Genomic DNA, 14,856 nt, shown 5'->3' with positions numbered 1-14,856 from the left:
CCCTCCAAGAGTGGAGTCTCTGTTTCCCCCAGTCCTGTCAAAGTCCTGCAATCAAATCCTGCTAGCCTTCAAAGTCTGATTCTCTAGGAATTCCTCCTCCCATTGCTGGACCCCCAGGTTGGGAAGCCCAACCTGGGGCTCAGAACCTTCACTCCAGTGGGCGGACTTCTGTGGTATAAGTGTTCTCCAGTCTGTGAGTCACCCACCCAGCAGTTATGGGATTTGATTTTACTGTGATTGCGCCCCTCCTACCATCTCATTGTGGCTTCTCCTTTGTCTTTGGACGTGGGGTGTCTTTTTTGGTGAGTTCCAGTGTCTTCCTGTTGATGACTGTCCAGCAGCTAGTTGTGATTCTGGTGTTCTCGCAAAAGGGAGTGAGAGCACGTCCTTCTACTCCATCACCTTGGTTCCGATCTGTCCAAAGTTTTAAATGTACACTTTCCTTCTGGCTATTAGGAATTGTATGTTAAGAAGTCCAAGACCGGCCTTCAGAAGAAGCTGAATCACACACTCTCTGCCCCTCAATCAGAGTTTGGGACTAGAGCTGTGTGTCCCAACCACCTTCTGCTACTAACTGGTTGTTAGCAGTGACTGTGGGCAAGTTAAACTGCCTCTCTGGGCTTCTCTGTCCTCATCAGAAAAATGAAGGGGTAAAATAGGCAGTTTTTAAATTGATGGAGGACCACTTAGCCTGGAAACTGTGTTTTTCTCTACGGAGAGAGATGGACTGTAAGAATTTCCCCTCAAGATTGCACCTCCCTATAAGCTTTTCCCATATAAGAAATCTGTTACATAATCTGCACTAGATACTTTTAAGAAGTTAAGTCTACAAAGTCAAATTTCATAAATATCTTCGGTAAAAAATAATCTACTTACATTTCAGTTCTAAAATGATTACATTTAGCCAAGAATTTCCTATCAGTAATAATTCTGAAACCTTAGAGCCCCTCCAGTTCACCACATTATAAACAGACTTTCCAAAACTGCTCATCATTTAGTAATTCAGTCATTCTGAAATAATCTCTTATTAATCACTGAAGTAGCATTCAGGAATATAAAAAATAAGTAAAACACTATCTTTGCCTTCAGGAGTTCACAATAGTAGTGAGTATGTCATTAGATAGTAAGTTCTAGGAGCAAGACATGTGAAATCAACAATTAAACCCCAATTTGGTAAAACAAAACAAAGCAAAACAAAACCAAAAAAATGTGTGAAAGCATAAAGGAGATGTATCACTTTGGAGACTTAGTCCATGTCTCCAATGGACAAAAACAAAAGTCTGCTTTTCTGCAGAACTGGCAAATTCAGCATGCTTGGAACTTTGGATCTGTATGTTTGATCTTTACTGAATGAATACTGCAGATGAATCAGTCAATAGCAATCAAATTCCTTGCGCTGGTTTGGCTATAATTTTTCTGGCTGTATTGCAGACTTGCCGTAAAAAGCTCCAAAAAAGCTCCAAAAAAGCTCCACAGAGACTGAACTTTCAAGCAAACTTTCATGTCGATGGGATGAATGATCTGTAAATTATATTGAATCCAATATTTCACAATATACCCTAGCAACTTTCCCACTTGTTTATTGTCAAACTGTGCATTTCCAACAGTTTAGGGTCTGGCACAGTAGGTTTCAACACCTGGCTATTCATTAGAATCAACTAGGGAGCTTTTTAAAAAGTTCCCAAGATTCTGGGGTGGAATCTGGGCAATGGCATTTTTTAAAAGCCTTCCCAGGTAAATCCAATGTGCAGTCACTGTCCTAGAGTATAGAGTCCCTATGCTAAGTTTAATTTTTCACTATTTACTATTTACTTCTTTAAAAAGAACAGAAGAAATTCCTCATCAGTGCAATGTTGGAATGAAACATAAGAAAGCAGAGAAGAGTTAACTTCTTTTCTTACTAAGAACCATATTCCAAATTGACTGAGTAGCCGCTGGTCGTGTTTATCATCATCTTTGTTGTCAAAGTCAGCGTTATCCAGGGAATGGTGGGAAGAGGAGAGGCCCAGCTGCCGCCGGCGATTGAGCTCATGTTCCCGCTGCTCAGCATGGAACTCGGCTTCTTTCAACAAGCTGCCAAAGGGGAGAGGTTTCAAGTTAGACTGCCAAAAAACACATTCGAGATTATGACCTATTCAGAGCAATTATTTCATGAGTACTCAAGCATCACTCATTGCTCTCCTTTAAATTGGAGGAAGCCTAAGTTCCTTACTATTTTCTACGCCATCCCCATTTCAAAGATGAACAAACTGAGGCACAAAGAGGCTACTTCCTCCAATTAATTAGAATCAAGCAGAACTGATGCCTTCTGGCTTCTAGTTCACCAACCATCCCACGAGATGTCAATGCTTCTCCTATATCTAATATGAAGCTGTGTGGACATCACATGCATAATACAAGGAAAGACTGAGGAACTGGTACCCAGATGGAAAAAATATTTAATATCTAGTATTCAAAGACCTGACAGTGAGCAACGAAGATTCCTTTTTCAACTTGCTAAGCAAATGACAATTTAAAAAAATAATACCCAATGTTGGCAAGGGTGTAGCAAAAAGTATCAGTTTCATTCAGTGAGGTATGAAATTCACATACACTCTTTGAAAATCAGTTTGGTAATGTATCAAGCACCATTAAAATATTCAGACCCTTTGACCCAGTCAACCACATCCGGTCATCTACCCTAAGAAAAAAAATATAGGAACAGCACTATACACAAAAATAGTTATCAGTTATTTTTAACAGTAAAAAAAAGGAGCGGGGGGCTTCCCTGGTGGCGCAGTGGTTGAGAGTCCGCCTGCCGATGCGGGGGACACGGGTTCGTGCCCCGGTTCGGGAAGATCCCACATGCCGCGGAGCGGCTAGGCCCGTGAGCCATGGCCGCTGAGCCTGCGCGTCCGGAGCCTGTGCTCCACAGCGGGAGAGGCCACAACAGTGAGAGGCCCGCGTACCACCGCAAAAAAAAAAAAAAAGGGAAGAAATTGAAATATCTAATGGTGGAGGAAAATAATCTAGATAAATATTATGTACGCACTAAAAAGGATAAATGTGGAAACTACACAACATGGAAAAGAGCTAATGGTATAAGGTTACATCAAAAAGAATGTGGATACACCATGATTACAGTTATATAAATAAAATATGCATTTGAATAAACCTAGAAGAACATGTGCAAAAGTGATGATGATGACAGCAGTATGGTTGATTTTTTTTTTCTATTTCCAAACTTTCTGTAATGTTTTATTTAGCAAACATTTATTGCACTTCTACATGTATCAGCCACTGGGATAAGAGAAACAGAAGACTTAGTCCCTAGCTTTAAAACTTGCATTCTAATATTGTTTCTTAATTTTTAAAAATCTTGCCTCAGTGAATATTATACAAAAAGAGAACAAATCTAGAGGTTATCACTTCTAAAGCTTCCTTTTTTGTGTGTGACATAAGGAGAAAAAGCCAGAAGCCTGCAGGATCAGGCCCCTGTCTTACTCCACAGCCTTCTGGTTTACTCCAGTACCGAATTATCTAGAGCTCTCCCATCCTTCACTGCTATCAGTCAGGTCTGGGACAGCCTTATTCCCACCCCTCACTCTGGCTGGCGCCTCCACTTCATTCCCCTAAGACCCCCTACTCTGTGTTGTTATCACCATCTTTGTTGTCAAAGTTGCTCACCATACTGGATTGCAATTTCGTTCTTCTGTTTTTATAGTCCCTACATGGGTAACTTGAAAGCAGAGGTTACATTTTACTCTCTTCTGTCTTCCAAGTGTCTGATACATGCCTGGCACATAACTGGCATTAGATAAAAATATTTGTTGAATGAATGAATTAAAACATCGTCATTGCAACACTGTGGAAGGTGAGCTGCCCGGCTGAGGGCACTTGAAGTTGAATTACATTTGCACATCTCAGACTTCCCTGGTGGAGCACTGGTTGAGAATCCGCCTGCCAATGCAGGGGACATGGGTTCGAGCCCTGGTCCGGGAAAACCCCACATGCCACGGAGCCACTAAGCCCGTGTGCCACAACTACTGAGCCTGCGCTCTAGAGCCCGCGTGCCACAACTACTGAAGCCCACGCGCCTAGAGCCCGTGCTCTGCAACAAGAGAAGCCACCGCAGTGAGAAGCCCGCACACTGCAACGAAGAGTAGCCCCTGCTCGCCACAACTAGAGAAAGCCCGCGTGCAGCAGCAAAGACCAATGCAGCCAAAAATAAATAATAAATAAGTAAATACTTTTTAAAAAATAAATCAATAAAATTGCACATCTCAATGTGAACAGGGTGGCTCAAAGCCAAGGCAGTGCTTTCAGGGTAAGTTTCTAATGAAGCTGTTACCTAATCACGGCCTCCACGGCGCAGACAAGTTCCTCGGCACCACATTCCCGAGTGTTGATGGGTGGAGGGGAGGTCTGATAGAGGTGGGTCTCCGAGGAAGCCCCCAGTTCGTTACTGTGATGATTTGAGTGGCATCTTTTGCAGTACCGAACAGGCCTGTTTCCGTGACGACCACAACACCCTGCTGAAAAGCAGGTGACAACAGCTCTTCTAACGTGGGAACTGCAGTTCTAGAAGAAAAAGAGTGAAATCAATTAAAAGTCACCACTGAGGTAAATTTGGGTACTAATTGGAACAAATGGAAACTTAAAGGGCCACTGGAAGTGGCAGCACATTTCTGAAGTGCCACTAGTTTCCAAAATGCAGGTCTCATCTCTAACCAGTGAGATTTCAGCTATAGTTAAAAATAAAGGTGAGAAGTGGTTTCTATTAGTGTGAGTGGTAGAAACATTCTAAATATGAGTGAAACTGTGTTGAAAAGTCCTCTGTAAAGTGACCTCAGCCATGGGGCATGGGGGGCTTCCTGGATTATTTCAAGTTAGCGTTTCAAGAGTTTTCAGCAGAAATATGAAAAAAGATTAAAATTGTGGTCCAGAGAGAGTGCATCACGGCACATCAGAGTCGGAAACAAACAATTTTAACCCCTAAAATAAACTTTCAAAATTATTTTATCCACCACCTAAAGGGCCGATTTCCACTGCAGCTCATCTGTCCTTGGTGCATTCAAGGACAGGCAGGGAGCTGTGCTGCACCGAGCTGATGACCCCAAAGCTGGCCTGTCCATCCCCACCGGCACTTTTTCTATCAAGACCTAAAGAATATGTCAGTGGACACCACGGGAACATCAAAACACAGCAAGAACCATTCACAGACTCAGCGGCTGACATCAACTAGAGGAAAGGAGTCAACAGATGAAGTGAGAAAAGTGGTGCAGTATAAGAGAGATTCTGAAGCTCAGGGGGGTTTATTATCAGAGCTGCCCTGACAAGAAGCAGGGGAGAAAGGCAGCGCCCACATAATGCAATTTGAGGAGCAATCAGGAAATATCCCTGACCTCTGCACAAAACTGTGCCCAAGCCTTTTAGAGATGTCACCACCACATAATCAATGTCTTGTGTCAAGAGAGCATTTCAGTCTTTCAATAGAGCTTATTAAGATGGAACATACTGAAAAAGAATGAATATATGTATATGTATAACTGAATCACTTTGCTGTACATCTGAAACTAACACAACATTGTAAATCAACTGTAATCCAATAAATTTTTTTTTAAAGATGGAATATAATAGGGGAAATAATATCCTAAGCCATTATGAACTCAGGGCTTGGGGAAGACTGAGAACCTTCCGTGACAGATATCTTGGGAAGTGCAGAGACAGAAGAAGGAAGAAGGCAAGCACAAAACCTATATCCAAACATTGACAATGTATTGAATTGCCTATCGGAACAACCATTTCAAAGTAAGCCTTGTTCCACTTTGATTTTAGCACAAGGCTTTGGATACGAGTGCTGGGAAATCTCATTTTCTGAACAGGACTCAGGTCAATAAATCATAAAAGCAAGTTTAAATTTTTTATGATCTTTTTTCCCTTTTATTAACAAGTTTTAAAAAATTATTTGTTAAAATACAGTGTGCTTCCTCTGCATCTGAAGCCCAAGTCTTCTTCAGCATCCAAGTCAGCCCTGACTTCTCCAAGTGAGGTATCTTTCCTGCTTTGTGCCTTTTCTTTCTCTTTCACATACTAAATTTCATTCTGGAAGCACATGAATCCTTACTGGTTTGGGGCTTCTCCAAACCAAACCAAACCAAACCAAACCACATCACTAGCAGGGTGGATTATATCGGAGTATATTGTTAGTGTTTATTTCTTCCTTTCAGTTATAGTTAGTCTTTGTTCCTCTGGGATTCCCAATGTTACATAAACAATAGGATGTGGATATGGGTTTAGTGGGTAGTTATTAGCTATAATAAAGTCCCGACGTTTAAGGCCTGCAATTTCCAATCCTATTTTCTGGTCACAAATTATTTACATTCTTCCCACATGCAAATTCCTGGCTGGAGGTCCAAGGTCTTCTCGTCTAAACTAAGTCCAGCTGTGGGTGAGGCTCTTTTGGTTTAGTTCCTCAGATATGCTTTCATGAGCCTTGAATCTGGATGGTCTGTGGCTGCTTCAACCAAGAGAGCATGGCAGAAGTGATACTCACATGACTCCCAAGGCAAATTCTAAAAGGACATGCAGCTTCCAACTTGCTGTCTTAGAATATTCTCTCTTCAGAAGCTTCCTCATCAGGGTACTCTTCGCAGAACTGTGCCATGGCCAAGGCACATGGAGAGGCAATATATAAGTCTCTACTCTAAGCCCAGCCTTCAAGTCACCCCATCCCAGAGCCCAAACATACGATCTAGATGTCTCTAGATAATTCCAGCCCCTAACTATTCAAGTCTTCCCAGATGAGGCCCCAAACATCATCAAGCAGAGAGAGGCTGTGGACTGTGCCCTGTCCAAATCCCTGACCCTCAGAATCTGTAAGCATAATTAAATAGTTGTTGTTTCATGCTGCTACATTTTGAGTGATTTCTCAGGTAGTATCTGGACATACTGCGTATGTTAATATCTGGAATATCAACTAAAAGTCAACCTGTCTTATCCCCATGTGCCATCAATTCTAAATAATAACAGCAATAAAAAATTTTGCCCCTAAATAACCTTTGGTTGGTCAAAGTTCTAAACAATTGCTGTGGTTCCTAGTAAGTTTTAATAATATATTTCCAAGCCACAATCAGTCCTAAACCCTGTGGACTCAGCTACATGCATTCATTTCAAAAGTAAATTAGAGAGATTTCCCTTAGGTTCAGATTCAGCTGGGCATGTTTTCAAAGGTTCACTCTAGCCACTCTGTGTCACTGCTTTGAATTTTAAACATAAATAAATAATTCCAAGTGGTCTCACAGAACAGCAGAATTGAAATAAAGCATCTGTCTCTTGATGCTTATTTGATACAATCTTTTTTAATTTATTTTTTTATTGAAGTATAGCTGATTTACAATGTTGTATTTGATACAATCTTGATGTTTATCTCAAACCTACTATTCAAATGTAGGAATATGTAGTACCGAATATGTAGTACTGAAAGACACAAACTTTGCCTAAAGCAAGCTCAAACAACTCTGATCTATTAGGAACTTAAGGAAAGTTCTCCAAATTAACTTTCATATAAAACACAACATTTACTAAAGGATAAGTAATAAAAATGTGCTAATTTTAACCTTATTACTGAAAATAATTTTGTCATACAAAGGAGGGGAGTGATAAAAAAATGATACACCCTGGGTGTCAAGTATGTTACGTATACCACCAGAGCCAGGAAATGCCAATTTAGAAACAAAACTGTTTCTCATCCCAGTCTCTCCAGCTTGTAAAAGATTCTCAAAGTAGGAAATAGCCTCGGAATAAAAATGAAATCAAAAGTATGCTGAATGACTATATGATCCCTTGTTAAAACTTCAGAAAGCTATATAAGGCAATGCCCAGTTGAGCCTCTAAGCTAGAACAGGGCTTCTAATAATGTTAAGGGCTGAAATGCCCAAAGTATAGAAGGAATTTCTATACTCAAAAAGAATTATAGATGTGGCTTTGAGGGCACTGAACCCCAATTAGATTCATTGAAAATCCACAAAGTTTTAAAGAGAGTCATATTGGGCTTCCCTGGTGGCGCAGTGGTTGAGAGTCCGCCTGCCGATGCAGGAGACACAGGTTCGTGTCCCGGTCAGGGAAGATCCCACATGCCGCGGAGCGGCTAGGCCCATGAGCCATGGCCGCTGAGCCTGTGCGTCCGGAGCCTGTGCTCCGCAACGGGAGAGGCCACAACAGTGAGAGGCCCGCCTACCGCAAAAAACAAACACACAAACAAACAAACAAACAAAGAGAGATATACTAGCAAAAGCACCACCAGCAGACCAAACGGGACAGACACAGTTCAACATGAAAAGAGGTCTATGGAACCCCAACTTCTACATGCAGGAAGCAGACTGAGAGGGTTACTCAGCTGCAACATGGGCCATTTCTTATTATAAAGGAAAGATGTCTTAGAGAGTGGAGCAAAGATCCCAGGAAAGAAATGAATTAGGAAACTATTCTCAGGAAGCAAAATCAGATCCTAATCAAGGCACATTTGCTATTCCTTAAAGACAGAGGAACTGTTGACATGTTCATGGCTGGAGCTGCTATTGACTAGTAACAACTATCTGCTTCCCCTTCCTCTTTCTGAACAGAGGTCTATTGCTGTTATCCAATCCCTGTCTCGCATTTTGTGTTGGGTATGTAACTTGCCTTTTTAGTTCACAGGTCTCTGATTCAAGAAAATTCGTACCCGAGGGGTTTCATCAGTGACCAGACCAGATGCAGATCATAAGACAATGGACTTTAAGCCTGAAGCCATAAATGGGTAAGACTTCTGGAAGTCTTATAAGGTGCTGAGAGTATCTGGCACATGGAAAGAATGTAAGTAATGATGCCCAGAGGGTAGATTGTGGTACATTAAATATGACCACAAAATTCTTGCTGCTTCTTCTATAAAGAGGAGGAGTCTCTTTCCCCACTCGTTGAAACTGAGCTGTCCTTTGGACTTGCTTTGGCCAATGGAATGCAGCAGAAGTGATGCTGTGTTAGAATAAAAGGTATATGATACAAACTATGATTTAGAAATTAGTAATGAGTGTTCTTCTTTCTATAGTATAATGCTTGGAAACGCAGCATTGTAAATGTGATAAAACATAACATTTAATATTGTATAAAAAAAAAAAAAAAGAAGAAGTGATGCTGTGTGACTACTGAGCTTCAGGCTCAAAGGGCCTTGCAACCTCCTCTCTCATTTTCTCAGAACACTGATACCCTGTGAACATACCCAGCCTAGCCTCCTGGAAGATGAGACACCTAATGGAAAGAGGGAGGGCCAGACACAGCTGTCATCCCAGCCATCCCAGCTGAGGCCCCAGACATGGGAGTAAAGTCATCTGGGACCAACCAGTTGCCAGCAAACCCACTAACTGACTGCAAATATCAATACATGAGTGAGCCTAGAGGAGTTTATCAAGAGAACTACCCAGGCGGGCATAGGCAAAACTGCCGATCCACAGCATTGTGATCAAATAAATGTCTGTTGTTATAAGCCAGCACATTTTAGGATGGTTTACTAGGTGGCAATAGATAACTGAAACAGCCCTCCAAAGGTATCCACTCATAACCAACTCCCAAAAAGCTTAAATGACTTGTACATAGTCTCATAGCTAGGTGGGAATAGAGCTGACCAGAACCCAAGTATCACAACCAACTAGTCCAAAGTTCTTTGTATGACACCATACTACCTTCTCTTGTACTTTTCAACAACTGGAGCAAGAAAAGAAGATGGAAATGGCTTAGGGAAACTGTCATGAACAGTGGCTATTCGAAAGTGGAATCATTAACTAGAGATATCATTCAACTTACATATAAATTAATATTTTCCATATATACTTGGTCTGGGTATGTTTCTGACACACATATATTGGACTATTTGCATTCCACTTCCAAACAATAAAGACTTTTAGCAAACACGATCATCCTTTACCAAAGTTAAGTTGCATGTATTGCATTGTCACTCAAACCTTTTTGTATTTAGACTTCTATCCCAGAGTTACACATATGCTTCTAGTTCAGATTACTTTTCAAAAACACTGTGCATAGATGGGTAAGCAAAAGCAGAAATGTAAATAGAGACCATCCAGACACAGCAATCTTGCATGCTGAATTATTTCCTTTCCCCCTTCACAAATACAGTGACAAGTACATACTGGGAAACCATGGTGCAGAAATGAGGCAGATGTCAATGAATGAATTTACATACAAACACAGCAATCATGCCCCACCACACAGATGGTTTGCTCTTACCTTCTTCTGACATATAGCAGATATTTCAGCTGTAAGGGGAAGGTACACAAAATATCAACAAAGAAAGAGAGCCCGTTTTAAATAAGGGCAGCCACCAAGGTGAGCAAAAAACAAGCTTAGTGACACAACCTCCAGACTTGGCCAAAACAGCTTCTCCCTTCTCTCATAAACTGTAATCTACTTATGTTTAATGAGGTTAAAAATACCTGTGGTATGTTTAATGAGGCTGCAAATATTTTCACCTATTCTTAGAAATAATTCAATCTTCTCAGACATGACTTAGAATTCAGATCAAATAACTTTAACCTCACCCCCTCATTTGACAGAGAACAAAATTGAGGGTTACATGGCTTCTTCAGAGTCACACAGGCCATCAATGGTACAGGCCAATCTGGAGCAAATGTCCCTGGATTCCCTGTCTACTGTTCTTCCATTATGCTATGACACTGAGTTGATGTGATATGCTTAGAGTTTCACCATGGAGATGATTTGCTATATCAGAACTATAGAAAAAAACTTAATAACTTGGATGAATTAGACTCAAACTATCAACTTATATCAGTCCTTAACTAGTGCAAAACCAGCTGCAGGCTTATTTAAGAGAAAGCAATTTCAAACCCATGGATTGGCCAGCTGGAGTAAGGCTGTCAAATTACTTTAGTACTTCAGGATTGACTTTAATAAATGGATAAAAACTTTTTAGTGGGCATACCAATTATTTCCATGAAAACTGATGCTTGAGAGAAACTGAAAATAATTTTTCCAAGAATCTGTTAACATTTCCCATGAAATAGTAAGTGCTCAAAAAATAGACTAAATGCCTATGTCACAATTTATTAAAAAGATCAAAGATAAATGTCTCCCAAACTCTGTCTGGAAATTATGAATTAGCGGATGTCAAATCAATGAAATTAACAACTCAGTTGTTAAAACTGATTTTGTATAATTAACGGTTATTTAACAGTTTGATATCTTGTAGTTTATCTTAACCTGAGGTTAATGGGTCACATCTCTGGATAAATAATGAAAAGTTATTATCAGTTTTCTTCCACAGATGAATATCATCTGCAGATGATGGCCAGAATTCAGCAACATATCTGAAATTTAAAACGTAGTTTAGAACCTGACTATGGGTTTTACCTCGGAGCACTGGAAGTTCACTAATTTAAGGGGAAAAAAAGGTTACCTTTACCCTTATAAGCCCAAATCTTTTTACAGATATTCTTATATAAAATTTTTTAATGTCTCTTTAAAGGATATAGAGGCTGACATTATTGACCCATTTTACAGATGCAGAGCACTCACTAAACAATTTATTTCTTCAGGTTGAGATAACCTAATATTAAGAGTTAGACTACAAAGAAGGAGTGTAATTATCATCAGGCAAAGACCTTAAGTTTTGAAAAAAGTGCTTACCGAATTTAGTTAACATGAGGTTTTTACATTTCTTTTTAAGTGAGGCCTTTCATAAAAATTCTTTTGTTATCTACCTCTTAAGTTATAGATCAAGTTCTTCCTGGGTGCCTGATCTGTGCTCAGTATGCCCCCAGCTTTTTCCACTTTTCATCTTTCCTCTGCTAAGTATTTTTCCTGGTCATTTCATCCTGCAATTAGGTGGCTGGAATACCTGTTTCCCCATGTGTAGGGAAACACTTTGTCTGCAACCTGCCAACTTATCAGGCACAGCTTTCAGAGCTCTAACAAACTTCAAGCATTACAATCTCATCTTTTCATTGAGATGGGTCAGATATATTTATCCTCATTTTACTGAAGGGGAAACTGACTCTCAAAGAGATTAAATAATTTTCCCTAAAAACTCAAAGCTGGTAACCGTGGCAGGAGAAAGACCCGTTATTTATGCTCTTCTCACTGATGTTCCTTATTTCCTTTCTGACTTGCACAGCAAACATATCACTGACAACACCTGTTATATACACAGAAAACCCCTTAAGGCAGAATCCAGCTTTGGTCATACAGAATCCTAATTCCAACACCTACCTCTAATTGTGGTGGAGATGATACCTCTTCCCTCATTATTAAATGTACGGGTATATTACCAGCAAGACATTGATATCATGCTTCATATCAGTGAATATGCGCAGAAAGTAATACTTTGGTTGCTGTCTTTGTAAAATAAAACAGTATAAAAGGAGTGCCATTAGTCATGATTACTCATTACTCATCCCTTCGGAAGTAAGCCATACCTTGCGGCAGAAGAACATCAATCAACCATTCACTGTGGTCCCTATAAAGAAAAACAGAATTCATTTTTGAACTTTGTTGCAATGTTACCCTTCCACATGAATGTTTATAAGCTGCACGCTATTGCTAAAAGGCTTTTAATACAAAGGATGTGTAATTAAGAACACTATCATAATAAACTTTTTAAATGTCTAATGCATTCCATCTAAATTATAAATTATAGGCGTTTCATCATATTCAGTTATCTTTAAATGATACTTTCCAGATGCTAATTAAGTCAACCAAAATACAGCATGATTTGTACAAAGCTGAGTGTGATTCTGTGAAACGAACAAGCATAGAAAACCCGTATGAATTTTACGTCATGTTTGAAAACCACAGCTTTCTTTTATTTTTCTCTGTGGCCTTTTTCACAGGGTCACTTGAAAAGTGGAGCTGCTTTATTAAGTGGAATTGCTTTCTCTTGTCACCTGGAGAGAAATACTGCAATTTTTCAAAGCTGAAATCTTTTCAAATGAAAGTTTGATATATATTAAATATCTGACAAACTAACCTTTAAAAAATAGAGAGCCTAGTGGAAAATGAAGGTAACATAACCAATTAAAGTCGAAGTGATTATTCTTCTCTTCTCATTGTAGCCCTATTTCCTTTTCTTATACCTACCCTGCAATCCTCTGGCTGCATTCTTCACAGAGATACAATGGGGGTGGTTTATCACCCAAAGCTACAGACAGAGAGGGGTCTATACACATCTGAAACACACGAAAAGACAGAATGAACTCTCCTGTTTATCACGTTCCCTATATCAAGCACACAAATGTTTCGATAATAGATTTTCGAAAGCAAAGTAGAATAAATATTTTCAGTAAAATCCATTCAACCTATAACTGTTTTCCCACATTGGAGGTTTAAATGTGGCTGCTGTGGTTTTTCATTTCTCCTGTTATTTGCAATTCAAGTCACAAATAGTGTCAAGAAATCCACACTCTGGACTTCCCTGGTGGTGCAGTGGTTAAGAATCCGCCTGCCAATGCAGAGGACATGAGTTCAAGCCCTGGTCCGGGAGGATCCCACATGCCACGGAGCAACTAAGCCCGTGCGCCACAACTACTGAGCCTGCGCTCTACAGCCCGTGAGCCACAGCTACTGAGCCACAACTACTGAAGCCCGTGCACCTAGAGCCCTTGCTCCACAACAAGAGAAGCCACCACAATGAGAAGTCCGCACACTGCAACGAAGAGTAGCCCCCACTCGCCACAACTAGAGAAAGCCCGCGCACAGCAACGAAGACCCAACGCAGCAAACAATTAATAATTAATTTTAAAAAAAAAGAAAGAAAGAAATCCACCCTCATTCTATAAAGATAAAAAATCATCTTGTGGGTTTCCCTGGTGGCTCAGTGGTTAAGAATCCACCTGCCAATGCAGGGGACACAGGTTCATGCCCTGGCCCGGGAAGATTCCACATGCTGCAGAGCATCTAAGCCCGTGCGCCACAACTACTAAGCCTGCGATCTAGAGCCCGCGAGCCACAACTACTGAGCCCATGTGCCACAACTACTGAAGCCTGTGCGCCTAGAGCCCATGCTCCGCAACAGGAGAAGCCACGACAATGAGAAGCCCGCACACCGCAACGAAGAGTAGCCCCAGCTCACCACAACTAGAGAAAGCCCACACGCAGCAAAGAAGACCCAACACAGCCAAAAATAAATTAAAAAAAAAAAACCATCCAGTTCAGTGGCTGCTCAAATTGCTTCTGTATTACTCATATAGTAACTCCTTCTTTAATGCAGTAAACACAGTAATCTCTCTTTGGGAAAAGGAAAATGTATTATTAAGATTTAAAAATCATAACTGTTACCGAAATGCTGGCAGTAGAGAATTTTGCTTCTCAAGATAGACCTCATTCAGAAAACTTAGCATTAAATCTAACATTGAGTGATTCACTTTTCTTACTCTGGAATAAGTTCTATACATCCAACTTTCAACTTCAGGTAGTTTTTTTTCTTCCACATATGAAATGTAGTTTGTTTAACCCTGTAGTGCTCTGTTCAATTTTGAGTTATTTATGCCTGTTTTCATTAGTGTAAGTACAGAGATTAAAGTATTAATCTTAAGTTGATCATTAGGATATTTCAAATATCTGGATGTTTTAAATCAAATGGACAAAACATTCACTAACTAGTAAAAAATGAATTTTGTACTTTGCATTGGTTTAAATGTCTATGACTTACCAACGTCCGTTTTTTTTTTTTTGGCTGCGCTGGTCTTCGTTGCTGCGCGCGGGCTTTCTCTAGTTGTGGCAAGTGGGAGCTACTCTTTGTTGTGGTGCTCAGGCTTCTCATAGCAGTGGCTTCCCTTGTTGTGGAGCACGGGCTCTAGGCGCGCGGGCTTCAGT

General features: G+C 40.3%; 1 protein-coding gene across 2 annotated transcripts in view; it reads right to left on the bottom strand.

The window, feature by feature from the left end:
* Positions 1–14,856, bottom strand: part of UNC79 (unc-79 homolog, NALCN channel complex subunit) — a 221,191-nt gene that overhangs the window by 143,328 nt on the left and 63,007 nt on the right. For both annotated transcript variants that reach the window (XM_055088693.1, XM_055088694.1), the window contains 5 exons: positions 13,123–13,211; positions 12,462–12,502; positions 10,258–10,286; positions 4,331–4,560; positions 1,902–2,073 (listed from right to left, as the gene is read on the bottom strand). In XM_055088693.1, coding sequence (XP_054944668.1) covers positions 1,902–2,073; positions 4,331–4,560; positions 10,258–10,286; positions 12,462–12,502; positions 13,123–13,211 — 561 coding nt within the window. The remainder of the gene's footprint in view (positions 1–1,901; positions 2,074–4,330; positions 4,561–10,257; positions 10,287–12,461; positions 12,503–13,122; positions 13,212–14,856) is intronic.

The sequence above is a fragment of the Physeter macrocephalus genome, chromosome 11 (assembly GCF_002837175.3).
Source record: "Physeter macrocephalus isolate SW-GA chromosome 11, ASM283717v5, whole genome shotgun sequence".
Taxonomy (NCBI): Eukaryota; Metazoa; Chordata; class Mammalia; order Artiodactyla; family Physeteridae; genus Physeter; species Physeter macrocephalus.
This window is presented reverse-complemented; position numbering and strand designations above follow the sequence as displayed.